The sequence below is a fragment of the Emys orbicularis genome, chromosome 7, assembly GCF_028017835.1.
Source record: "Emys orbicularis isolate rEmyOrb1 chromosome 7, rEmyOrb1.hap1, whole genome shotgun sequence".
Lineage (NCBI taxonomy): Eukaryota > Metazoa > Chordata > Testudines > Emydidae > Emys > Emys orbicularis.
The window spans coordinates 50,244,402-50,272,128 of NC_088689.1; the positions used below are offsets into that span (position 1 = coordinate 50,244,402).

Consider the following 27,727-nt stretch of genomic DNA (forward strand, 5'->3'; position numbering starts at 1 on the left):
CAAGATCTACCTACCTAGACATTCAGTTAAGCAAAACTTGAAAGTCGATATGGTAACTACTACTAATACTACAGACACTGGACAACATGACCTTTGGATGCAAGACAAACAAAAGTATAACGATATGTGAGCTTAGCTCTGGAAAGTGTTGTGGGATGTTTGGTTGGCTGCATGGCCTCACCATGGTGACCAGGCATGCAAGTATGGTATTCAAAGCTAGTGAGGTCAATCTAGAGTTGAAATCTGTCTGATAAAGGAAAAAATGTCAGCTAAAAATTAGAATCCCATTATAAACAGGCTTCTTTCCCAGCTCACTCTAAAGCAAAGTCCATATACTGTGTAAAATCAAAACTTGCCCCTTTCTGGGCTTTTGTTAAGAAAGAAATTGACAATAAGATACAGTTCTAGCTCAAACCTTCTCCTCAGGCCTGGTAGTTTCCAGGATTCCTATTTCAGGACTGTTCACCCTACACCACAGATCCTCTCCTACCTCCCTTATATCTAGATGAAGTAACATGCTATCTACCTCAATGGGTCCGCAGAACCCAGTTAAATCATTCTGAGCAGGATCAACACCTGTTAACGGTTTCATGCACACACTGCTAGCCTGTTACATTCATACAGTGTCCTTGTATGGCTTCACCCTGGGCTACTTTAGAGGTTAGGTCTGTTCTTGTTAAACATCAGCTTGAGTGCATGAACTGACACCCTCCAGATTCAAAGTGGGAGTGGGACTATACACTAGAGCATTACAGTGGTGGGCTCTTGATTGAAATTAATTTCCCTCTCAGTTGTTTTTGTTGACCTCAAAGGCACACCGCAAAGCCCATCTATTTACCCAGGCGTTTCCTGAGTGGGTGCTTTAAGTGGTGGAAGTGGCTTCTTTGTTTTTCTTTAGGCAGGAGAATTTTAGTATTATTGACATTTCCTCCCCCTTCTTCCCCCAATTCTAGATATTTGCTCTTTCCAGCTGACATTTTTGTAAGGGCACCTAGCGACTGGGATGGGCATACACTATACAACTATCTAAAATAACAGGATTAACCTTTAAGAGACTTCAAGTAGCTTTTGTAAGCTATAAAGCTGTTTCTAACCAAATTGCGTTCTGCCTCTCAAAACCAGATCATCTGGAGAGTCCATAAAAGACTTTTTTTCTGCCACAGTAAAATCTAAGAGAAAAAGTATCCTTCAGAACTACAAATTCCAGGGTCCTTATTTGTTGTCTCCTTGTGATTCATATGGAAAAGGTGTGTTTTGGTTGGGGTTTTTTTGGGGGGGGAGGTGTAATCAGTGCATGCTCTGATTTCTTACGCTGAAAGAATCCAATGCTCTGAATTAAACACACACACACCCATCACTGCTCTGGTAAGAGTCACAAACTGTTGCCAAAATGTTTGCTTATGTCTAGAGGAACACAGGATATGTAAAATCATCAGATAAGCTAAAGAGTCAGACCATTAGGGAGTCAAAACGAACCACAAGGGACTGAGTCTCTGCTTTGATGCTGCAGTTTTATGCCCACGTGTCTCCGTTGAAATCACTGGAGTCACATGGGTGTAAAACTGGAACACCACAATGTTTCAGTCTAATGTTTAGCTTTCATTTGGGAAACTTTTCTTGCGTGTTATGCAGTGTAAATAAAATTATTCTCTATAACCGAGAAATTTTACTGTGTACATTAAAGCCACTTCACTTTACATTCTGTTTCCATGGAAGTTCAAAAAATATGCAACAGCAAGGAAATTCAGAGTTAACTGGCACAACATTCAGACTTTTGTGTATTTTTCTATTTCTCCCTAATGGCATGAGGTAAGGCTAGAAAGTCAGCCCAGATTTTTGCTTGAGTTCTGTATATTCTTCCTTTCGCTGCTTTGTCAGACTGAGTGCTGAAATTATTTTGCTAAAGCAACGTTTATCAGGAAAGGGGGGTTGTACAACTCCAACTACAGAAGCTGATTCAACTGGTAATTTTTCTAACATCTTTTGCCCTTTGATATAAATGAAACAACAGCAGCAAATGGAGAAAAGGGATGAAAGCAAAGGGATGAAAAAAATTCATCAGACACAAATCTCCAACTATTCTAGTCACTGACTGGAGGATTGGGGCGCGGGGGGGAGAGAAAGGAATCCTTTATGTGCCTGTGACTCAATGAGATCAGCCAGTGCTGCGCGGAGTCATGCATTGGACACCACTATAGTTTAAAAGCCTGGTTTTGATTTTTTTAAAGAGTTTTCAGGAAGTCTGGGGGAGGGGCAATGCAGTTTTTTTGTTAAACTGGGCCCCTTTGTCGAGATGGAACAAGAGGAAAGATCTATCTGCTTGTGGTGCATACACACATCAGTTAGTCTCAGGGAAACTTCCCATCGCCTGTAAAAGGCACTGGGCCACCGCAGTACTGGGAGAGGGGGTGGGGGCCAGCTGAGAATGGAGCTGCTAGTGCTGCTCAATGCCCTGGTTACACGGCTGCTCTTTGTTCTACACTCTCTGATCGGGGTTTGGAGGGTGACTGAAGTGAAGAAGGAACCCAAGTACTGGCTGCTGGCATTGCTCAACCTCCTCCTGTGCCTGGAAACTGGGCTCACCCTCAAGTTTAAGCAAGGCAAAGGCTACAAATGGTGAGCATATCCCCTTGGCTCCTTCAGGGTGTCTTTTGGCTCTTTGCATGTACACTTATTGCAGATCTGAGGCTCACTCTAGCTGTGTTGCTATTTTATTTCAGAGCTGAGACTCACTTTAGCTCTGCTATATAAGCTGTTCTTGCTTTGTCTTTGTCGAGATTTCAGGAATTTTTGCATCGACTGCTACAATAGGTTTGCAGATGGGATTTTGGGGGGCAGTAGAGTTCTGGACAAGCCACTGCAAAATCCAGAAGAACTTTTTAAAAGGGTAGTTTTGCATCAGGCTCTTTGGAAATCAAACTTTTGTCAGGGAAAGCATTGGAAAGTGTGAGAGTTTCATGCAAGGCATTTTTGTTCTAGTGCTGCTGATCTAGAGTGCTGAAATAGCTAGAAAGAAAAACTACATAACTCCTTTTTGCTTTCTCTGGGCTCCTTTTGAGCAACAGCTTGTCAGGTAGCAACTGTGCAAGGGCAAAAATCCTGGAGAAAGCAGGCTGCTCCATGCCATAATTCCAGCAACCTCCTCCTTCTGCTAGTCTCACTGATATCCACAGTTTTCCTGGAATATTATTCCTCATCAGTGCTGGCTGCAACAAGATTACCCTGAACTGACAATCAACAAATAAAGATGTGTACAAGCCACTGGCATGGTATGATGTAGATTCTGCTCAGTATTTCAGTTTCTAATCGGTCTGAAGTTAAATATGGGAGCTACTACATTGAAAATGTTTCAATATAAATGAATGTGGGTGAGAGACAAAGATTCCTTAAAAACATACCACAGTTTTCCCTAGCACAAGGGTTTTACATGTGTCTAGAAAGTGCTCATACAAACAGGATGACTTTGCTTCTGTCCACATCCCATGTGATTCATTACTCTAAAGAGTGAGCCAAAGCAACAGCTCTGTGTAAGCAGAGGTAAATGTTTGCATCTGCCAATATTATTATGGATCTTCCATTTGTAGAAACTCAAGCCACATGTCCCTGAAAGTAAATAAACAGATAAAAAAATGAAAGATAGTTTTATGATAATAAACGCTGACACCATTGTGTGAAATATGTTATAAAAGTCCAAAGTATTATTGTGAAGCAAGCCACAAACTTTTCACAGTCTATACTCACATAACCTCATAGCACTTCCATCAGTCTTCTACCTGAATCTATACCAGGGATGTACTTTTTAAATAATGCAGTAACTGTTTAGTGATTATAGGGATCAAAATACATGTTTATTATATAGAAGCAGTGTAAGAACATCCCATTTTTGTCAACATCAGCAGTTATGCAAAGGAATATTTCACACACCTGTTTTCAGAAAATTAAAAGAATAGTATTAGCTGTGCAAATAAGTTTGCATTCAACAGAAATCAGTGAAGAGTCTTGGGGGGGAAAAATTGACTCAGGAGCTAGAGCAATTCTTCAGAAATGTTTTCAAAAAACTGGACCCAATCCTGCACCCTGTGACTTCACTGGGAGTAAGATCAGGCCTGATAACAAGGTGTCTAGACATTTGCGGATAATGGGTAAAATTTGTATGAGCACCTAAGTGAACTCAAAGCCTAAGCCCCATTGATGTTTTTCCCTGTAAGTTCAGTTCCCTTGTGACTTGCAAATGGGCTAAACTCCTATATCACTAAGGCACTTTTGAAATTTTTACCCAACATCTTAGTCTGAAGCATATCTACAGGGAGTTGAACTGCTACTTAAAATAGATTAATGATTCTGCAAGAAGTTTAAGGAGAACTTTTTTTAAAAAAATGCTTGAGATGGATTTTTACAAGTTTGCTATTGTTAAAATCCCACATGACACAAACTGATACCTTCACTGGCATTTTCAACAGAGAACAGACGGAATAGACACAGAGACTGAACTACTCTCACCACTAGAAGGAATCCTTCCAGATGAAAGTCAAGGCATAATAGAGAGTTTACTGGAGGAAGCTTGCACTGCCACTAGTCATGCCCTACCTGGTCAGCGAATAAAAAAGGGGCGTTTGCCTCCAGTGCTGTCAATCTTTTAGACCTTTCCACAAGGCACTCAATTCAGCATAAAAAATTTTTTTAAATCAACTACCATAGAATATTGGGAACAACTAGCCCACCATGTTTAATGGGTATATACAAAGTATCTGCTCAGTCTTTTTTTAATTCCATATAAATTCTAATATCCTCCTCTGTCTTCTTGGTGGGGTTTCCTCTGGGATGATCACAGGAAGTCTTTGAAACAAGAAAGATACCCTTGGCAAAATGTTCATTTTGACTGTGGCTCTTTTTCCCAACCAAAAAATTGTATACTTCCCCCCACACTCCAGACCTCTTCATTTGCTCAAACAGAAAGAGATCTTCAAGATCTCTTTTGAAATTTGAATTCCCAGGTATCTTATAAAATGTTGCCCGTTTGTACCCAAATGTTTTCTGGAGGCGTGACTTTTCAGTCTGGCTAATTTAAAGCAAGCGTTTTTCTCAACTTTCTAGAAAAGCTGTTTTATATAGAATCGTAGAATATTAGGGTTAGAAGAGACCTCAGGAGGTCATCTAGTCCAACCCCTGCTCAAAGCAGGACCAACACCAACTAAATCATCCCAGCCAGGGCTTTGCCAAGCCGGGCCTTAAAAACCTCTAAGGATGGAGATTCTACCACCTCCCTAAGTAACCCATTCCTGTGCTTCACCACCCTCCTAGTGAAATAGTGTTTCCTAATATCCAACATAAACCTCCCCCACTGCAACTTGAGACCATTGCTTCTTGTTCTGCCATCTGCCACCACTGAGAACAGCCTAGCTTCATCTTCTATGGAACCCCCCTTCAGGTAGCTGTAGGCTGCTATCAAATCACCCCTCACTCCTCTCTTCTGGAGACTAAATAACCCCAGTTCCCTCAGAATGCTCCACTAATAGAAGTGATGGTGTTTGGTCAATTAGGAAACTATATATAACATTTATATCAATCTTTGCAGACATCTTTCCTAACAAAAAGCTGGTCCATATATGGCACACTGGGAAAAGCACCTGGATAGAGAAATGACCCTAGAGAAATGAGGTTTGATTTGGAAAAGAGGACCAGTAGCTTCAGTCTTTAAGATACTGTTTCAATGCTACTTGACACCAGTCAGGTTAAAAAATAGAGAGATTGAATGGGGATGAATGTTGGAGAAATTGTTGGTGAAAGAGGAGATCTTATGCAATATGGTGGAATGTCCACTCATTAGAAAGTATTGGGATGCAGTCCATAACCATATATCACAAATTGCTGGATATTTATTACCAAGTGATCATTTGGTGATCCTTCCTAGCAGAAATGGTCACACAAAAGGAGATGAACAATTAATCTCTCTCATCTGCTAATAGTTGCTCACCTACTGATAGTGTCTCACTGGAAAAACAAAAAATATTCCAACCATAGAGGGATGGTTCAAAAAAATATGGGAGGTGATTGTTATTGAAAAAAATAACACACCAATTATATACCCAGCAAAATAGACAGAGGACAAATAGATATTTGGCTACCTTTTATTCAATAGTCAGACAAAGTACATTCACCTCCAAAAAAGCCTAGCATTCCTGTCCAATAACATTTGATAGACATGCCATGTCTGTTAAATATGTGTAGTCAGAGATTTCAGTCAATTTAATACAACCATTAGAAATGACATGCCATGGGTATTAATGATCACTGTGTAATATGGTAACACTTAAATAGAGAGATCTGGTGGCTACATTCCTTTATAATGTCTCTTTAAACAAAAGCTCAGAGTCCTAATGATTGTTTTGAGAAGGAGATATTAATACTGCCTAAGTAAATTAATTCCACTACACTGGAGATTTTCCTTCATAGTATTTCACAGAAGCATAAAAATTAGATGAGGAAAAGAATATTTGCTTATTTATTTGGATTTTTAAGAATGTAAAGAAGGATCTATCCCAGCCTCTAGATACCCCCGACATTTCTTTAAAAATCAAAATAAAAAACAACTGGTGCTAGCTGTACCATAAACTAGCAATAACCAGCTAATCTAGTCTACCCCCTGGCCATTGTAGGATCGTTTCCTAACTGGGATTCATGGAATTAGCTTCATTCTGAAAATGGTATAAGAAAAACCCTACTGATGCCTCTCTATTCATATTCTTTATGGATATTTCCATGTCAACTAGCAGGCAGCCGCTAATCCCACCTGAATAATGGAGTTGAACAAACAGTTCATGCACAAGTTTAGGTGCTGATCCTACAATGTATTGCACATGGAAAGAACTCTGGGCCCATGGAGAGCTCCTCTGAAATCAGTACAAATTGCAAGGCTTGGGTATGTAAAATCACCACAAGCTGCTCCTGAGGAGGAAACCAGATACAAAGAATTTCAAGTTAGTTTAACAACAAATACATCCAAGAATTTTGCTATCAAGAACATTCTGCAAACGGGAAAAGGGAAAATTTGATGAATTGGGGCCCAACTCTGCAATACACTGCACACAGGATAACCCCTATGCCTGCACAGAGCCCTAGTTGTACTATGCTGAGCAGCTACATAAATGTCACAACATTGTCTGCTCTTGGACTGGATATCCCATTCCAAAAATGAGAGTCCTGCTACATGACTTTATCCTTCTAGATTAATACAATGCAATCAAACCTACAAAAATAGTCTAGAAAAGCCAACATTTGCCATCCATTATCCTATAGTTATTTCCTATAAGGTAAAGAAAATACCTAACAAGTTCATACATCACCATGATTTAGCAGTTGGTAAACACTCCATTCTTACTGGTGCTCATTGATTATTCTGTGTAAGGATATTGCTAATACCTTGTGACCTTCTGGCAATGGGATAGATTAGTGATGTTCCTGTAAATCTGGGGGAAATGTAAGAGGTTTGGTACAATTCTTAATCATTGTTTAGGAGGCGTTCAAGGCTGACTGTTCGTATATAGGTAAACTCCAGTTATTCAAGTAAGTCAGGGGACATCCAGAACATCTTTGGATACTTAGAGTTTTAGATAAATTATATTTGGATTTGAGGGATAGAAATTAATTTCAGATCAATCCGTTTAGATAACTGGGTTTACCTGTAGTCAAAAGTATACAAATAAAATCTAGATATCAGGATTTAAGTTTATGTATATACATATATGATCACTGCACATTTGGGCAGAGGTCTGTGTGACTGAACAGTTTGCATCAGTGCTTAATTTGTAATGAAAGAGGTGCCAGGGCTCAAGCAATTTTTTTTTACTTTCATAACTGACACAGCAAGCCCAGAGGTGCTGGGGCTATGAACTGCCAAACCTAAGATGCCTGGCAAGCCCTGGCACAAATTAAGCACTGGTTTGCATCATATCTGAGATTGTTTCTACAGAATAGCCATCAAATTTTGTCCACAAGTTATAGCTAAAGATAGTTGCTTGTTGCATTAGCACAGGCAATTTTAACAGCACACATGGAGATTAAATAATATGAAGAAGCTGGCCAAGGAATGTTTCCTCTAGGTTGCTCCTTCTAAAAAGAAAGGCAAGGCTAAAATCCCTGAGCTCAGCTGGCTAGAGACAGCATCATTAGATCAGCGGCATTAACCTGCCAACTGGAGAAAAATTTCCTGTGCTAAAATCCTACAGGAAAGATATGCAGTGTAGCTGTAGCCACGCTGGTCCCAGGCAGGGCCGGCTCTAGGTTTTTTGCTGCCCCAAGCAAAAAAAATTTTGGCTGCCCCCCCCGCGCTTTTTTTTGGCTTTTACACATGTTTGCACTTTGCAGTTTTGTTTTGACTGTTTAAAATTTAAAAAAAAATGAAAACAGAGAATTTGTAGTTAGTGAAATAAAACAATTTCCTACTAGTGTAATTTTAACATTTAATTTTAACAAAAACACAATAACAAACAATTTGAGTTCAACTATACACTGTAATGAAAAACTTTAGTGTCTTCCAGTTTCTCATAAATTAAAAGAATTTATATGAACTGAATTTTTCTGGTTTTTATACTTGCGTAGTCTTTTAATAAGTCAGTGAAATCTAAATTTTTTGCAATAGTACTTTCAATTGAAATTAATGCCAGTCCTGACATACGATTTTGAGACATGGTGGACCTCAAATAATTTTTTAGTAATTTCAGTTTTGAGAAACTGCGCTCACCAGAAGCCACTGATACTGGTAATGTTAAAAGAATGCGTAATGCTATAGCAGTGTTTGGAGTGAAAAAATCATTTCTTGCTATAAATTCTAATACTTTTAGAGGAGAAGTTTTAGGACTTATTAGCTCAGATAAAGCTATTAATTCATCATACAATTCTACTGCATCAGTGTCAGCAGCGTTATCAGTACTGAGCGCTAAATGTAGGTCTTGGCACTGCTTCATGAGGTCTTCTTTGGAAAACTGATTTTTAATATTTCCAATATCGTATAAAAATTCGAAAGTTTCACAATGACCATGCAACTGACAAAATCTTTCTTCAATGAAAGTTATAGCTACATCCAAAATACAATAGAAACATTCAACTTTAAACCTTTCGTTTGGATCGAGAATAGGATCACCATGAGCCTCATAACAAAACTGTCTTGTTTTTTTCCGAGGACGAATGAATTTTTGAGGTGCAAACGTTGGTTCAAAATCAAGATCCTCTGCTATTGTTGTTGCTTCTTTGACAGTTTCTTCAAATCCTTCATCTGAATGGTATTTTTTTAAATATTCCAGCGTTTTATTCAAAATCATCTTTGCCTCGGATATGTCTATGGTTATGTTCTGCATAACTTTGCTGGTCAAATTAATTTGATTTAGAATATTGTGCCAAATAACGGTGCAACATGAAAATTGAAACTGCATCATTTTCTGAGCCAATGTTTCAGCTTAATGTCGAAATGAAGGATCATACGACAAGTCCTGGCTTATTTCGAATAGTGCATCGTAAATCTCTCCTGATGAATATCGGAATGGTCTAATAGCTTCTATCCTGCTTTCCCATCTAGTTTGATTCAGAGGTTTAAGTGTGAGTTTTTGTTCAAGATGCTTCTTCAAGACTGCCCAACGGTGTGTGGAAGCACTAAAAAAGTTGTAAATTGCTTGCACTGTGGTAAAATATGAAACGGCATCTTTAGATGATTTGGCGGCATCACTGACAACCAGATTGAGCGAAAGCACATGGCAAGGAATGAAAAAAGCTCGATTGTTTAAATTCAATATTCTTTGCTGTACACCTGCATGTCGTCCTCGCATGTTTGAGCCGTTATCGTACCCTTGGCCGCGCATATTTTCTAAAGGTATTCCATAGTGTTCCAATCTCTGTAGAATTACATCTGTGAGGGCTTTCCCAGTAGTTTCATTCACTGGTATAAATTCTAGAAAGTGTTCACAAATTTTCACTTCTGCATTTTCATCAATTTTCAGAAATCGTAAAACTATTGACATTTGCTCGGTTTTGCTCAGATCTTGAGTACAATCAACTGTAATTGAGTAATATTTGGCATGTTTCAAATTCGATAAAATTTCATTACGCACTCCATTAGAAATTAATTCTATTATCTCATTTTGTGTATTTTTACTCAAATAATGGGTGTGAATCTCTCCATCTTTCACTCTTCGTACATGCTCAGCCATAACATTATCAAATTTTGCCAATAACTCAACCAATTTTAAGAAATTTCCATTGTTATTCTCATATAAAATATCCGAGGATCCACGGAATGCGAGGCACTGTTCGGCTAGGAAATTAATGATTGCCAGTAAACGTTCCAACACTGCTTGCCAACGTAGAATTTCTGAATTTAGTTGACGTTGCTGTATCGCATCGATTGTTGTACTGGTATGTAATCTGTTTGACAGCTCAATCCAATTTGTCAATGAGCGTAAATGATTTTTTGATGTTTCATGTTCTTTCAAATGCTGATGCAAATTTCGCCAGTCATTAAAACCTGCAGTTGCCAGAAAAATGTCCGAGTTACAGAACAGTTTGCAGCAAAAACAAAAAACGATATCTTTGGTCTGTGAATACACTAACCACGATCTATTAATTTGTTCCCCATTTTTCATTTTTTTCTTCATACTGGATGGCATAAATCGACGATTTGACTCATTAAATGGATATTCAAATGTAGGATCTAGTTTTGAAGGACCTTTTTTCACAATAATAATTGGCATTGTATCAGTAATTGTCGGCCATGTACTTGGATCCGATCCTATGTCAGTCTCTCCACCAATAATTGTTCTTCAGTTTTAGATTTGGATAACAGTTCTTCATTTCTGGACTCTTCAGCTGAAGTAGTAAATCTTTGGGTGGATTGTGATTGTTCGTCTTTATCAGTTAGTGAAGATAATCTTTGGTCAGATTGTTGTTCATCTTTATCAGTTGATAAAGGTAATCTTTGGTTCGATCGGTCTTCATCAGTTGATGAATAATCACCTTCAATGCATTGCTTAGAGCTTTCTCCTTGATTGTCGACTTTTTTAAAATACTTTTTTGAAGTACGAGATAGTTTTTCTAATTCTTTTTGCCGTTTATCTCTTTGTTGCCGGTAAGCAACACCAGAAAGTCGTTTTCGTTTTTGTCCCGGCCTTTTAGCCCTATAACCACTGGCACCGATGCAAAACGGAAATTAGCGCGAATGGTGCCGATAGGGCAGCACAGTACACACATGTAATCGTGATTTGAGTGACCGTGTCACAACATGACATGATATTTTTCATGTCACACTCCTATTGCACTACTGTACTTGCCGTAGATAAGGCGCTAGTCATTGGGGCGAGAGAGCTCCCCATGAGCTCGGATACACACTGGACCCAGCCCTGCTGGCGTTTTCCCAGCGCTGAGGCCGCCCAGCTGGGAGCCCGAGGGGCATGCAATGGAGAGAGCTCTGTGGCTGGAGGAGCCAAGGAAGAGGTGCTGGGCTTGCTGGACAGATGCTGCCCCCTCTCTGCCAGGTCGCTCACCCCCTGCAGGGGGGGAGGCAGAAGGAGACTCCAGGCACCGGCACCCTGAGGCCACCCTGCTGGGAGCCTGAGGGGCATGCAATGGAGAGAGCTCTGGGGCTGGAGGAACCAAGGAAGAGGTGCTGGGCTTGCTGGGCAGATGCTGCTCCTCTCTGCCAGGTCGCTCGCCCCCTGCAGGAGGGGAGGCAGAAGGAGACTCCAGGCACTGGAGTGCTGTGAGGGGCTGGGGAGGGAGGCAGCAGCCTCTGGGGCTCCGGGAGGCAGCAGCCTCTGGGGCTCCAGCAGGCAGAAGCTCCCCAGGGGTCCTGGGGAGCCTCCCGCCTGGCCCGACTCTTACCTTGCTGCAGATCTGGCCTGAGGTGGAGTCATCTCTGGTCACCGCCGCTCCCAGGGGTTGGGGCTGCTGCTGGATCCCAGCCCTGCTCATCCTTGGGCTTCGCCTTGGCCCTGGCACGAGCTGGGCTCAGCCCGGGCTGCCGCTCCGCTCCCCTCTCCCCTCCCCGGCAGGAGGCGGCGCAGAGAGGAGGAGGAGGCAGAGGCGGGGACAAGCCGAGGAGGAGCGGACCGCCCGGGCGCCATGTTCCCCCATCCTCTGCAGCCGGAGCAGGGAAATGTGCATAGACGGTATGATAAAATTCCTGAGCGTTCTTGGAAAACATGGCCAGCTCAAGAAGCTGAATGCCACAGGTGTCAGAAAGTGACACTATGAAGATCATCAAAGCAAGCAGAGGTGACACAAAGTGAAAGCGAAAGCAGAGAGGTCCACAACAAACAAGGTTACAGAACTTCCAGTGTAAGTGACATGCATATCTGGCCAGTATCTTTATAAACAGTTTTAGTCCATTTTGAAGGATTCTTTGGGGAGGAAACATTTGTTTTAGTTCAGGATATTTCTACCCTTGTACTTACATATGGACTCTGATCTCAAACTCCTTTTACACCTGTGTAACTCAGTGGAGTGACTCCTGATTTACACCAATGTTAGATCAGAAAGAGGGCCTTCAGCAAGAGATTTTTATATACCCACTTCCACACAGAATCGAGTGGGCAAAATACATGAATTAAAAGAGAAACCTTCGTTTTGTTTTTGAAAAAGGTTTTTAAACAAACCTAATCTTTGATAAGTTGACTAGTAAACCCGTGTTAAGACATACATGTATTGATTGCATTAGGAATTCAGTGAGAATGGCAGCTGTTAACGTGTTAGTTGCAGTTACCCCTCTCCTTTATATTCCATATGGCAGAACTCACAAAACACTTATTAAATACAGTTCACACTGAAAAGTAACATTCTGAATGTTCCACTCAGAAAATGGTAGGATATATGTGGTGCTCATACAGTGTTGTAAACTAAGCCATCTTTTCTTTTTCTTCACAGGTTTTCTCCAGCAATATTTTTATATCTGATTAGCACAGTACCATCATTATGGCTACTAGAAACTCATCGTGAAACTCAGGTATTTCTTGTGGTATTTGAAGGAAATATCTGGAAACTGATTCCATTATTCATAGTCTGCCAGGTCTTATTCCTATTCTTCATTCCATTCTCTAGTGACACTCAGGGCCGGCTCCAGGCACCAGTGAAGGAAGCAGGTGCTTGGGGCGGCCAATGGAAAGGGGTGGCACGTCTGGGTCTTCGGCGGCAGGTCCCTCAGTCCCTCTCTTCCTCTTTGAGCTGCCGCCGAAGTGCCGCCGAAGAGGAGGAGAGGGAGCGGAGGACCCGCCGCCGAATTGCCACCGAAGAATAAAGCGGCACGATTGAGCTGCCGCCGAATTGCCACCGATTGGCTTTATCTTTTTTTTTTTTCCCCCGCTTCACCACTTGCGGTGGCAAAAAAGCTGGAGCCGGCCCTGTGACACTACCACTACAGCTCCAACTATAGTAACGTCTTTTGATAATGTTGGATTGGCAGCACTTCATTAAATTTGAGACCAAACTCTTTGGTATTCTGCTGATGTGGGTGGAACTGGAAGTCTCAAGATTAATGATATACAGCCTTGCACTTCTAGGTTACTGGTCTGAACCCAACTTAAGCTGGCAATGGCATTACCATCAGATAGCTGCTTGGTGGCTTAGGTTAAATACAATACTGGTTCCGGTCCAGTTCTTAGCAGACAGGTACCATGGTCCCACCTAAGTCAAGGTCGAGGCATATTTGCCCACTATTGTTAGGAAGATTACACAGACACAGTCACTGCCAACCCTGTACTCCTGATGGATGAAATTCACCCCCTATGTCCCATTTTATCCCTATTTTGAGGGTTTAAGTAGAGTTAAGTGATGCACAGGCCTCCTGCTGGCCCTCTGACCAGAGATGAACTGACTTCTATGCTCTCTGATTAAATAATGGAGCCAGTCTCCAGAGCTACTATACATGTGATGAAGCAGACAGGGACAGGGCCTGCCCGCAGGAAAGCTGGATTCTAGTCCTAGCTCTGCTGTTGATTCCCTCTGTGACTTTTGGAAAGCCACTTTTATCTATGCCTTATTTTCTCTTTAAAAAAAAGTATACTTACTCCTTTTTGGGAAACATTTTGAGATCCCTGGATTAAAGGTGTTCTGTTAAGGCTAAGTCCTCTTGTTATTCATGAGGATTATGACAACTTTACATTTCAAGAGTGGAATCCTCAGCTGCACCAAGGAAAAGCTAAGGGTAGTTGTGAATGGGTATGGGAAGCTGCAAATGAGTCAGCTGCAGCTTTCCAATCACCAAGCCAATTCTATGCCAGCTCCAGCCCTAGTCAATATAATTCAGAGCAGCATTAAGGTTCTGTCCTATCCTTGGTGCACCCCATATGCAGGTGGGGGGGGACCAACAGAGCATAGAACAGGGCTAAATACGCCAGCTCTTAATCAGCTAATGATTCCTCAGTGCTGGATGATTGTCATCTCCCCAATTAGGACATCTTTAAGTCCTCTTAGCGCTGCCAGAGTGGCACAAAGGGGTTTAGCATGGATCAGGATTTAGCCCCAAGAGTTGCATTAGAACTTCCTCAGAAGAGCCTGAGAGGATTGTTAACAGAAAGCAATAGAAAGAAAATGCATACATTTGATTAATCAAACACAGAGCCTCATTTTCTCCTTTGAAACATTGTTAGATCACAGAGAAGCGTTATCAAATATTCAAAATTGCATTTGCAGTGAGATTGCCTGAGGCTCTTTCTAAACACAGGAGCAAGAATTTACTGTCTTCATGTTTGGCACATCTTCCTAAACATTTGTGAACAGGTAAACTGGATATTGAGAACATTTGTAATCGTTAACTCTGGGCTAAGAAACAGGCTAATTTTATAGTCAAAGGCAGTAGATTATTTCCCAGAATGATGTTACAACATGGCATACTTTGTATTTTATTGATATACTGCTCCTCTGAATTAAAGTGGTACTGTATCAAGTAAATAGTTTAGCTTATTCCTGGAGAGGGAGAAGATTCTGAAAGTACATATGACCTAATGGATTCAAACCAAGACCTCAGGGAAGGACATCAGTCCCGTTAATAATTAGGCCAAAATGTAGCACCCAGTCACAAGTGCTACTCTTTATAATAAAATATCTTGTGCCTTTTCTTAATAACAGGATCAAGACCAGGCAATTGTGCAACAATTACAGCACATTTATTGAATACACAATAAAAAGGTTTTGTGGTAACTGAGGCAATAAATACTATTAAAGATTTTGCTCTCAGATTGAATCCCTAAAAGTAAACATTAGCCCTCCCCCCCCCCAAATAGTAATTATTTAGGGCATAATTTCATATGTACTCCCCTACCACTGAAGAGCATGGAAGTTTTGCTTCCATAAATATCACAGGAATGGGCACAAGTAATAACATATATATCAGAAATGTGAAATATTGACAGTGCCTTGTATTATTTAAAGCAGTGGTTCTCAAACATTTTTTTTCACAGACCACTTGAAAATTGCTGATGATCTCGGCAGACCACTTAATGATCTTTCCAAATGTTGTTTGTACCGTTAGCTAATTATTGTAAAGAGCTTTGGACAAAAGTGCTATATAAAAAAAACTTAATAAACTTTTGTTCTATAAATAAAAGCCCACAACTCATATTTAATATCAGTAGTCTTAACCTTTCTAATGGGATGGATGTGCCCTCTCTCCCCCGCCGTGGCAGCCACAGAGCTGGGGCTGGGAAGGAGGGGGAGAGAGCAGCTGCAGCCCTGGAACTGGGGAAAGTCGCCTCTTTCTCTGGCCGCCGCAGCCCTGCACATCCCAAATTCCCCCCACTCCCTCTTCTCACCCTACTACCCCCTCCCACCTACCCTCTAGTCCCCCCAAGGCCACCACCTCACCACACATGTGCATCTTCTCCAGGGTCCACTAATTAGGTGGGTGGCCCTTCATTCTCTTGTGTGCAGCCGCCCAGGCGTGCACCTTAGAGGGAACTATCCGCAGACCACCTGAATGGAGCTCGCGGATCGCAGTTTGAGAACCTCTGATTTAAAGCATGTTGGGATGCACTTTTTTAATAGAGGGTTATGGTATAAAGTCAGATTGAACTGCGTTAAGTAAAAAAAAATTACTGTCAGTAAAATCAGTGAATTAAATAGCAAGGTAGAAAAATGACAAATATTATAATCTGTAAAAACACAGATTTGAGACATTCCTGTTTTCTTCCTAAAGCTTAAGGTCCCAATTGAGCAAGCCACATTAGAATGTGTTTAAGTGCGGTGCTGAATAGAGAATGACTTAAGTATATGCTTAACTTTATGCACATGCTTAAATGCTTTGAATCAGGCTCACAGAGAGCTCACATGTACTCGAGCAACAGCCCAGTTAAAGGTAAATTTCCATTGAGTACAAAAGAAATTACAAGTTGTGCCAACCAAATATTTATTTTAAACAACCCTAAACAGTTTAAGAAGAAACCAAAATCCATCCCACGGACAGAACTGGTGCTTTGTACTACATCTGGGCAAAGTTTTGTGGATGAATAGTTTGTTTATTGAAAAACACAGTCTTGGGTTGACAAACTATTTGCACATTTGGGTAGAATATGGAAAATAGTTTCAGCTGAAAAAAAATGAAGAGAGTGTCAAAACATTTTGTTTTAGCCTGTATGGTATGAAACATTTTCACTTTTCTTTTTGAAGTGATATTTCAATAGAAGTTTAGCTAGATTTATCTTTAAGAAGGGGGAAAAAAACATCCAAAATCTAAACAAAAGAAAAAAGTAATTTGGGGTTTTTGTTGTGGCAAGAAAAAAAAATTAAAAGTTCCATTTTGAGTTAACCTGAAATGAATTTTTTATTTTGGATTTTTCAGTTTGGCCACCAAACTAAGAAAACCATTGTTTGCTCAGCTTTACTCTGTACGTTTTAAGTATGATTTTCATGCTAGATCCAACTTAATATGTCATCCTACTAATAAATTAAATGTTTGTTTTTCGTCACTTGCCCTGACATTTTTGCTAGAGACAACAGACTATATTTAAACAAGTGTCCTCTCCTTAGGTCATGGGTAGGGCCCTATCAAATTCACGGCCATGAAAAATGCATCATGGACCATGAAATCGGGTCTTGTGTAGATTTACCCTGTACTATACGATTTCACAGGGGCAGGGGAGACCAGCATTTCTCAAATTGGGGTCCTGATCCAAAAGGGGTTGCAGGGCAGGGGGAGAGGGGGAGTTGCATGATTATCGTAGGGCGGTCTTGGTATTGCCATCCTTACTTCTGCACTAGTGCACTGCCTTCAGCGCTGGGCGGCTGGAGAGTGGCGGCTGCTAGCCAGGCACCCAGCGCTGAAGGCAGCACAGAAGTAATGGTGGCAATACCACGACCGCCCCCTACAATAACTTTGCGCCCCCCACCACCACAACAGCCCTCTTTTGGGTCGGGACCCCTACAGTTACAACATCGTGAAATTTCAGATTTAAATATCTGAAATCATTAAATTTACGATTTTCAAAATCCTATGACCGTGAAATTGACCAAAATGTACTATGAATTTGGTAGGGCCCTAGTCATGGGCCAGCTTCTCTTCACATTTAATCCTGCAGGAAAGTCATAGTGCAGAATTGGCAGCATCACATGCATTTCCATAGCAGCAGACTATGAAGGTCTCCAGCATCAATTTCATTCTTTGCAGTACAGCACCATAGGTGTGCCTGTTGCTTCAGAAGGCACAATCCTGCAAGGTACTGAGCACTCCCATGGAGTTTTCAAAACTCTCAACTCCCACAGAAGTCAATGGCAATTGAGGGTGCTTTGCCCCTTGTAGCAGTGGGTCCAGAATAGAGTTGGTCATATGACTCTTTGTGAAAAGTTTATTAGTTGGCCCTTAATTCCATTTGCAGACTGTTCGCAATCCCAAATGGAATTTTCTGAATTAGTCTACAGGGTTTTCATAAGCTGTAGCAATTGCTCTTTGAAGTATTAGATTCTAGAATTTGGCCTATAACTGATCATGATATGGTTTCTGTTCCTTGATTGGATCACTTAATTTTTATAAATACAGTAGAACCTCAGAGTTACAGACACCAGAGTTACGAACTGACCAGTCAACCACACATCTCATTTGGAACTGGAAATACACAATCGGGCAGCAGCAGAGACCAAAAAAAGAAGCATCAGCAAATATAGTACACTACTGTGTTAAATGTAAACTACTAAAATAATAAAGGGAAAGCAGCATTTTTCTTCTGCATAGTAAAGTTTCAAAGCTGTATTAATTCAATGTTCACTTGTAAACTTTTGAAAGAACTACCATAATGTTTTGTTCAGAGTTACAAACAACCTCCATTCCCGAGGTGTTCGTAACTCTGAGGTTCGACTGTAGGAACATCATGTGAAGAAATCATAGGGATGTTGAATCTCATTTTAGGAAGAAAAAAAAGTAGGAAATAAAGTAGCCCAGGAAGTTTGAGGATTTTTAAAATGTCTTCCTATCCTTTTTTGCACAATAAAGAGAATTACGTGTTACATATATAGCTACATATATAGACCCAATATTTAAAAATAGTCGAATTCCTTCCTGACAGAGAAAGAAAGATGTAAGCCAGATTTATTCATTGCCTGCCAGGCTTTACATTCAATTTTCTCTTGTCATATTCCCACTAAATAATTGCATGTATATAGAGGATAGATGGGCTGGGCGAATAGCTCTGGCGCCAATGCTCCCATTTACGCTCATATGTACTTTGTAAAATGAACAGCTCTTCCCCAAACTTTCATGTGAACAAACACCAGTTTCATAAATATTCACAGAGAACTGAACCAGAACAAGACATGAATGTAATTGGATCAAATCAGGACTCAGACTAAATGAACATGTTAACAAATATAGTTGTCCACTATTTGCTCACATCTAGTCCAGAATAAGATATAGTCCCCACCCTAAGGAGCGCAAGTCAGGGCAGAATTCTTCAGAAGGAGAAGCCTAGCACTGAGGGAGAAAAGCTCACATTAAAACACAAATAGCTTTAGAAACAGAAAGAGGAACTCAGACAGATACTGACAGAGTAAGTTGCTTTTGCATGTATGTTCTCTGTTTCCTCACCCCTACGCCAATATGACAGTCCTCACCTTGCTCACCAGGCTGCAGCTTTGATGGTGCCAGGAGCAGCCACATGTTCCCTCTCCTTTTCCTCCCCACTTTCCTTCACTGTGTTGGGGCTGCTGCTGCTTCTTATCCTCCTGTCACTTCCTTACTCCTTCTGCGTCTGAGCCTCGGTTCTGGGCCTGTCCCACCTACTGCGCTGCGTGTCATGTACATAGCAGGTTGCTGGGCTGCTACTAGCAGGCTCCTGTACCAGATACGGACTGAGCTTCCTTCTCAGAGCTACACACCAGATGCATTCAGTATAAGGTCCTTTAATGTTCTGCCAGGTATGGCTGAGGTTAGCTTAAAGAAGATATGTTACACACTGTGCCACCAAGCGGCTGAACAGTGTATTATAGTTCAGTATTCCACTACAATTCAGGGTGGTGCTATGGCTCTGTCATTGGCTCCCATTTGGTGATGATGCAGGGTGAAGGGATTGATACAGCTTTCTGTCCAGATGGGGCAGCCATTGTGGGCTCCCTGTTTCAGCCCTGCCCTTAATCTACGTGGTGGATCTCTGGTGATGCTGGGGGATGATTATCAGTTTTGGAGTCTGGCAAGGATTTTTCCCACATGGCAAAATTGGCAAAGTGCTGGGTGGGTTTTTCACCCTCCACCTGGCATCCAAGAGGTCTAGGCTGGGGGGTTACATTACACTTGGTGCAACTTTGGCAGTTCTAGTGCCATAGATAAAGTAAAAATAGTCTAATTTGAGCTCCCTGTCACCCAGTGGGTTGCCTGGGCATTGGCCCTGAGCACAGTCATGCATAGTGGGGTTTGCCTCTATGTCTTGCATAGTTTATGGCTCCTACCCCGAGTGGGAAGAAGGAAGTGTGTTGTGACTCTGGTTTTTAGTCAGCGTTCCTTGGTAAGCTTGAGGGTGTAGAGAGGTCATGGCCTTCACACTCACCCTCAGGTTTACAGTCCCACTCAGGCCAGTGGTGCTTATTGAGATGTGTACTGAAACAACCCTCCCAGGTATTTTGGGGTCATTAACCCAATTAGACAATAGCTTTAAATAAAATTGCAGCCTCCTCATTTAACCACATTGTGTTCATGTCTCATTGTTTTCATGTCCACAGTAATAACTCTGTCTACCTTCCTTCTCATAAGATACAAAACCTCCATGGTTCTTTTCCATCTCTCCCTGTGAAAAAAAAACTCCCCCACCCCAACCCCCACAAAAATAACCCAACCAGCTAACCTAAGAGCTTTTTTCTAAATTTCCAGGTTATTGGGGAAGGGGCTCTGTTTACAGCATTTGTTCACAATTACTGCACAGTGGTACCTGAGGTGCTTCACTTATGCTCCATTCTAAGTAAAGGGGAAAAGTGGAATCTCAAATACAGGTATTTGTTGGAAGATGTTGCCTTTATACTAGCATATAGCTCCCTAGCACTCCCTGGAAAACAAACAGTCTGTTTGGTGCAGAAAAAGTTAGGGTGGGATTCTTACTTAGGCACCTAACTTCCATTAAAATCAATGAGAGTTAGGTGCCTACTGTACATACCTTTGTGAATCCCACTCTTAACTCCTACACTGATGCAATGAGCATGCTAGAAAACAATCATCCAGGCCTGTCTGGCAGAAATAGGACGGGATGAAAGTCTTCAATGACTGAGGAGTTTGATTTTCTAATTAGCTTTGTTTTTGAGTAGAATGAAATGAGATGCTTAGGGATTGTTAGGAAGACAGATTTTTAAAATCATATCCAATCTGCTCCAGGGACAATAATAAGGGTCACTGAATATCTGCTCCCTGCACCATAGTAGTTTCTTTAGTCACCGCAGCTCCATGCAATGAGGATTTGTTTACTGAAGTTCAGTAACTTCATGGTTTTTTGTCTTCATTACATTCTCTCAGAGCTGTATGTACTCAAAGAGTGGAAATAGGTGCTTTTCTGCTCTAAGTGGATACACAGCAGCACATGCCTTTCTTTCTTAATTAGTCCTGACATTTCACCAATCACACCAGGAGTTTCCTTGAATGATAGAAATAAATAGCCTCTTGCCAGAAAAAATGGTCTATCTTTTCTTCCTCTGAGGGATCTTATGGAAGGAGAAATGAAACAACCAGAATAATTACAGACAGGTCCTCTGGATAAGAGAAAGTTGCCTTGAAAATAGTCCCCTCCCCCCTAAAAAGCACAGGCCACGCCTGTCTTCAGATTAGAATGCAGCTGTCAGCCTTTACCCTGATTTACCTTTTAATCAGAGGGAGTCTGACGGGATATTTGTGGAACCATTGGTGGCATATTAGAGAGAGCTGCAGCATACTGCATTTATGAAGTGAAATCAAAACTCTACAAAAGTTTCCCTACCACATCAACCATTGGTGTAGAGTCCCGTTCCAGAGTGAAATTCACCCCAGCACTAGACCCATGCACCACTTAAGTCTTCAAAATGCGGAATGCTGTGTTAGCCCCCTGAACAATGGGAGAATTTCACCATTAGTAGACAGATATTTTTCTACGTACCCAATGATTTTGTGGTAAATAAAAAATTCCTAATTCAGTAAAAAGTCTTTTTTCTACCCACTGCAGGCACCAGAAATCTATCCCTCTAAGATAACCCTGGGTTTTGCACCCATGCATGGAAGGTGGCTATATGTTGTATCGAACTAGGTTGTAAGGTGTCATTTTTGCAGTATTTGAATGCTCTCTTGCACAATGAAACTACAGAGAATGGGGCCAAATTCTGCTTACACTGATATCAATCTGGAGTAACACCACTGACATCAATTACATTACTCCAGATGTAAAGTGGTGCAAATGAGCAGAACTGGACCAATAGCCTTAGGCACACAAACCCACTAAGATCATACAAATCCTATATCAGCCATATTCGATTCTGCTAAAATATACTGGCAGTTACTAGAAAATTCAACAACACACACAATATAGAAAATCTACAATATTCTGCTTTACAAAACTGGGTAGTAATTTAGGGGCTCCCTAGCCAGTCCCTGCAAACTTATGTGAATTATGAAATAAATGAACTAATAGGATGGCACTATTGATAATCACAGAGAAAGCCACAGAACTCTTACCCTAAAGGGAAAATGACAGTTGTACTGAAACCCCTTCCCTTTCTAAATGATATTGCATTGGAACTTTCTGATGCAGAAAGAGAAAATGGTCAGGCTTATGGTAGGCGGGGGGGGGGGGGGGAGGAGGAGGGGTGCTACCAGTGGTTGTGGCGGTAAATGGATACCTGTCATTTTTCTCTTGTTTCTAATATGTGCTTATTAAAATAGGTCACTAAAAAGGCAGTTGAATAGATTCTGAACGAAAAATGTTTACTGTACTACTAGAACTCTGCTGCAGTGTCTGGATCCTACACTCATACTGCATTTACTAATCCAACAAGTCAGAGTCAAACTTCAGAAGTAAAACTAAGTGCAGTACAATGTTGGCATTACATAGTATTTTAATACATGAATAGGTAGAACCACAGGCTCTCTCAGAGCTAGTTGGCTTGGAATTCACAGCACACCACCATAGGGGGTTGGGCTTCAGGAGTGACATCCATTGTGGGCTTGTTGAGACTGGGATCAACATGCAAATGAGGCTCAAGTTCTACAAAGGGGGTGAGCAAGTGGCATATTATAGTTTGTTGCCAGAGCATAATGCAAGTACGGCTAAGGCAACAGGAATGGGAAATTGGGGGATTAAATGTTGGAAGGGAAGAAAGGAGATGTCTCTAGGATGAAGTTGTTGGGTGAAAATTCAAGAATTCTTCTCCAGCTCCATGAGGTTTTCTGAGTGTATGATGTTTTTGTTTATCGTAGTTTTGCAGTAATGAAACTGAACAAACATGGGAAAATATCAACAACAGAGAAGACTTCAATCAATTAACAGAGAGCACTCCCAAAAATGAGGGAGCAGATCATCACATAATTGAGTCGGTGGGATACCTTTCTCTACTCAGTGCATAGACTTTATAATAAATAGGGGCACAGAGATAAGACATCACTATTTGGGTCTATGTGGTGAACCTCCCTTGCACAGGACAGTTTTGCAAAGCGGTGTGATGGAAATCATCATTTATAAAAAGCCATTGGTGTAGATGGTGCTTGTGCTCTAAATGTTGTTTCTAGGATTGGTCTGAGTCTGAAGGGATTTCTTTCCTCCCCCAAGAATGACAAAATTCAGTTCAACAATTTTGGAGTTACAGTGGAGCAAAGTATAACAGTTAAGTGAACAATTAGAGAAGGGGAGAAAAAGAGATAAATCAAGAGATAAATCAACTTGGTCTGGCAGTCCATTTAGTGAGTCACACCAGCAGCATGAAATGGTTTGCTTTAATTCTGCCAGAAGAAAGAACTAGCATGATCAGTTGAATTGAAGGTGCATTCAGTGGAGATAAGTTTTTATAGCTAGACCATCTCATTTTCCTATAGTTACAGTATTTTTCTTGTTGTTTTGGTCTTTGCAATAGGCTAGAGTTTTGGTCTCCCAGCTCTCCACAGTGTGTGAGACTGTATGGACACTAGGACTCCACCAGACTTTTCTGCTGCTACTAATAATAGGGAGATGGCTTCTTCCCATTGGTGGTGAAATCACTCGTGATCAGTTGTCACAGCTGCTACTTATGTTTGTGGGAACTGCAGCAGACATACTTGAATTCACTAGCGAGACCTTGGAAGTAGAAAATGTAAGGTAAGTAATATTTCCTGAAGTACATCATTTGTATCCAAGGTTATACTGAAGACTTTCTTGCTCCATTTCAAGTTTTGTAATCTGTGTGAATTTGGGGTTGCTGCAACTGTATTATTCAGAGATATCAAGAGATGGCTACTGTCTAGGTCTTCTTTTTATCCTCTTCTGCGCCTCCATGGAGGTCACAAGTAGCTCCCATCCGCTTCATAGGAGGTTATTCATAATGAAACATGTCACATTCATCAAAAGGAAAGGACTCAAAGAACCAGGAAAATGGAGTAACTAACACACAGTGTTTACAATATATACAATTAGAGCTACTCCAACTATTTATTACAAAGAGAGCCTCTCCTTTGGTTAGTGATTTGTTCACAAGCTAATCTTGATTGTCTTGTAGATCAGATGCTTTTCAGACTGTGTGTTGTTTGCAGACAGTTTGCTGTGGCTATTCATTATCCAAGTTGCATGTTCAGTTACCTGATATGGTTTCTGTTCCCTGAGTGGGTGATGACAAGGTTTTAAAATAAGAGAGGAGAGAGTAATCTGCTTCCAATGTGAATTTTCAGATTAATAATCATTAGAGTGATTTAGAAACGTCTTCAGAAATACTCAGTTATCGAATTATCATAAAGAATGTGACCTCACAAATAATGGGAAACAACTTGGCACTTTTGTCCCTGAAAATATTCATACATTATTATTTTTTCACTATTCAACTCAGCTGTACCTGTAACAGAACTTATTTAACAGCAGGGAAGGCTCTCCCTACATAACAAAGATGGTTCAAGCTCAACAAAGGTGTGAAATCAGGGTAGGGTAGGGCATCTTCTCCTCGTTGAACCTCAGAATTTATTTCCATACTCTGATCACTCTTGAGTATTAACTCTGAGGTTTGGTCTAAATCACACAGCTCAAGCAGGTGGAAAATGCAGACCAACTGTAGGGATTCCCACCAGGAGCTGCCCCAAATTTCTGCAGAATTCTGCTGGAATGACACATGAGCCCACTAGGTGTACTGTTGGGCTCCACATCCTTTTAAAAGTGACAGTGTTCTAAATAGTTTGGGGTTCATTTCATTAGTTACTCACTTTTTGTTTGTTTTTAGGCATAACCATGCTCTTGTTTATGCAATTCTTTGTGTATGGACTTGGAGTATGTTGCAGTTTCCACTTGATCTTGCAGGTTAGTATCAGCAAAACACCTTTTTCAGAGATGAGCATGTCTCAGGGCTGTGCACACTTACAGCACTCTGTGAATGAAAATAAATACCACCACCAAAGACTATGCTGAGGGCTTTTGGACAGCAATTCACATCACAGAGACAATGATGCGTTATTCGAAGGAAGCTCAACATCAGCATAGAAAAATAAGCATGCTTTCTTTTGAAGGAAGATTTATTTCAAGCTGAACTGTGATCTCTTTAATATACACTGTTTGTTTCCAGGCAAACTGGAATTACTGCTGACATGTGTCAAATAGGAGCACCTGCTGTGATTCTGTCAATTTTTCCATTATAATGACACAACCTTAACTATAAACCCTGGGGCTAGAGCCACTCCTGGAACTAGGCTGGCTCCCACTGGGGTAAACGATAGCAAAGAGCCCCTGAGTCGGGATGTCTCTCCTTAACATGAGGCCAGCCTAGCCCATAAAGTGGATATGGCTGGCTGAGAAAAGGGTGTGGCCAGATGCTCCCCCACACAGTAGCTTTGGTCCATAGAGCTTCTCTGGAGACCATAAAAGTATTAAACTGCTCATCCTTGGCTTGAACCCCAAGGAAAGCAGGTAGTAGAAACATCACAAGTCCTACCTCAGGGTGATTTTATCCTCTTGCAGAGAGGGCTTTTCTGGTGCAGGGAGGCATAATGAACATCTCCCTATATCACAATCTATTATTCTGATCCCTCTTTTCTGGGAGTGTACAATTCAGCTGCATCTCATGTATACAATCAGCTCAAGCAGGAATTATTTTCAACAGGTTTTTATATAAAATTGATAAAATGGCTCAATCAGTTTTTTCTTATGGGACTTTTTCTTGAGTCATTTTCTTACAAAAGATATTAGGCTTTTTTAAATATTAAGGTTGAGGAAATATTTCCATGTTTTAATGTTTCATTTTAACAGCTCGATGCTACAAATTGATGCAGGAGCTTTTAAGATGTGTCACATTAAGATTTGCAGATATATGGACTGCTAACAATGTATTCTTTCAAAAATACATACCACTGTAGTTCAAGAAAACATTCAAATACCCTTAAAGGATCATAGCATTAATTTAAATGAAGCAATGTGTATACCACGTTTTTCCTTGTCATTGCTATTCTGTTTTTTTCCCTACATTTCACAGTCGAAAATTAAAGGAAAGAGTATATGTATGATCTTTAAAATATTTATCATATGTGACAATTCTATTTAAGAAGGTAAGTTTGTAACGATCACACCTCTGTGCAGCTGTTTGCGTGAGACACAAAAATTTTATTTTTTACTGATGCACCACTGTGCTTTGTAACAAAGGGCTATGTCAGTGCTGCACGTGACATTCAGCTGCATCAAGGCAGGGTATTTCAAGATGATGATGCACAAGTGCATAGAAAATTCAGCAACTGCATGCAGAAACTTTTGTTTCTCTAATGAATTCAAATGAAATGCTCTGCTGTTCTAAGAAGTTTGCTTTCCATTCTTGACCGAATTATTTACATCCAAAGAGACAAACAATACAGTTCTTCTACTGAATGTGTCATGATTTGTGATAAAAAAAACAAACAAACCTGTGATTATATCCAAGTATCTACATCTTCTTTTTACCAATTAAATCTAAAAATTATGCAGTCTAAACAAAATAACCTCATTTCTGTTGTAAATTTTTTATGTTAGACAACCATATTTATCATGAATGAACCCTAGATATTACCTTGCAGGTGCAATATCACTGCAAGCATTTTAAGTTAGCTAGTGGGACATTTTCATCAGGTTAAGGGAGACTCATGCATACAAGTTATATTTCCACGTGATTTAGTACCCATAAAACCGGAAATAGATAGCAATGACTAGAGTCATGCATACTGTTTGTAAGCACTGTACATACCTCCCATCAGTATATCCCAACCCTAACCTGCAAGGCCTGCTGTGTGAGCCATGTACCATCACTGAAAGGAGGCTACTGGTCATACCAAATTTGTATGGTGGGTGTGTGATGTGGACAAGTGTCCAACAAGGACAGAATGAGACCAAACTCTTTTCAGGCCCTATTCAGCAAAGCACGTAAGCATATACTTAACTGTAAGCACATTCTTAAGAGTGAAGTGCATGCTTTGCTGGATCAAGCCCTGGACATACTTAATTTTGAACCTTGACCTGCAGGGTTGATAGTTTAATGCACTAATAATCCACTCTACCTCAGAGCTGCCCTTTCAGCCTCTTATGTCTAGGTTTCAGAGTGCTACATTAACACAGAATGTCTTTTATTTACAGTGCAACATATTGGCTGTAAACTATCTGTGTCATCTACAAGAGTCCCCACTTTACTGCTGTGCAGACACAGCGCAGATCTGTGGAACATTGGAATCAGCCTTTTCATACAAGATGGCCCTTTCCTTGTTTTACGTTTGATACTGATGAGCTATTTTAAAGTAATTAATCAGATGCTGGTGTTTTTCACAGCGAAGAATATCTTAGTTGTGATGTTACAACTGTACCGTCTAATAGTGCTATCGTTAGATTTCCGTGCTTCCCTGCAGTATCTACCAAGCAGCCGGATAGGAGGAGTCAGCTGCTGCCCATGTGAGCCTAATGATACCACTCTCCCACCCAGAGACTGGGATACTGATATGAGAGAATGCACTGCTATTCCTCTGGAGGATTCGCCAGTCCCATCAGAATAGCAGTGAACTCAGCTGTTTATTCGCTACAACACGGTCTGTTTCCTGTGGCCTTTTGGAAGGGTTTGGCCTGTTTGTATTATCATGGTTCTTACT

At 40.8% G+C, this 27,727-nt stretch overlaps 1 protein-coding gene across 1 annotated transcript; it reads left to right on the forward strand.

Moving 5' to 3' along the window:
• Positions 1-1,626: 1,626 nt before the first annotated feature.
• Positions 1,627-27,634, forward strand: TMEM26 (transmembrane protein 26). Its single transcript, XM_065408707.1, has 7 exons — positions 1,627-1,633; positions 2,263-2,616; positions 12,907-12,985; positions 22,883-22,999; positions 23,533-23,753; positions 24,859-24,935; positions 27,225-27,634. Exons 2-7 carry the CDS (start codon positions 2,426-2,428, stop codon positions 27,632-27,634), a joined length of 1,095 nt encoding a protein of 364 aa, XP_065264779.1. The 5' UTR covers positions 1,627-1,633; positions 2,263-2,425.
• Positions 27,635-27,727: the final 93 nt, after the last annotated feature.

Excerpts from the sequence above, each read along its gene's own strand:
- TMEM26 (XM_065408707.1), top strand. The coding sequence starts at position 2,426 with ATGGAGCTGCTAGTGCTGCTCAATGCCCTGGTTACACGGCTGCTCTTT. Across the intron at positions 2,617-12,906 it reads CAAGGCAAAGGCTACAAATG|GTTTTCTCCAGCAATATTTT; the intron begins GTGAGCATATCC and ends TTTTCTTCACAG. Across the intron at positions 24,936-27,224 it reads GTTTCCACTTGATCTTGCAG|TGCAACATATTGGCTGTAAA; the intron begins GTTAGTATCAGC and ends TTTTATTTACAG.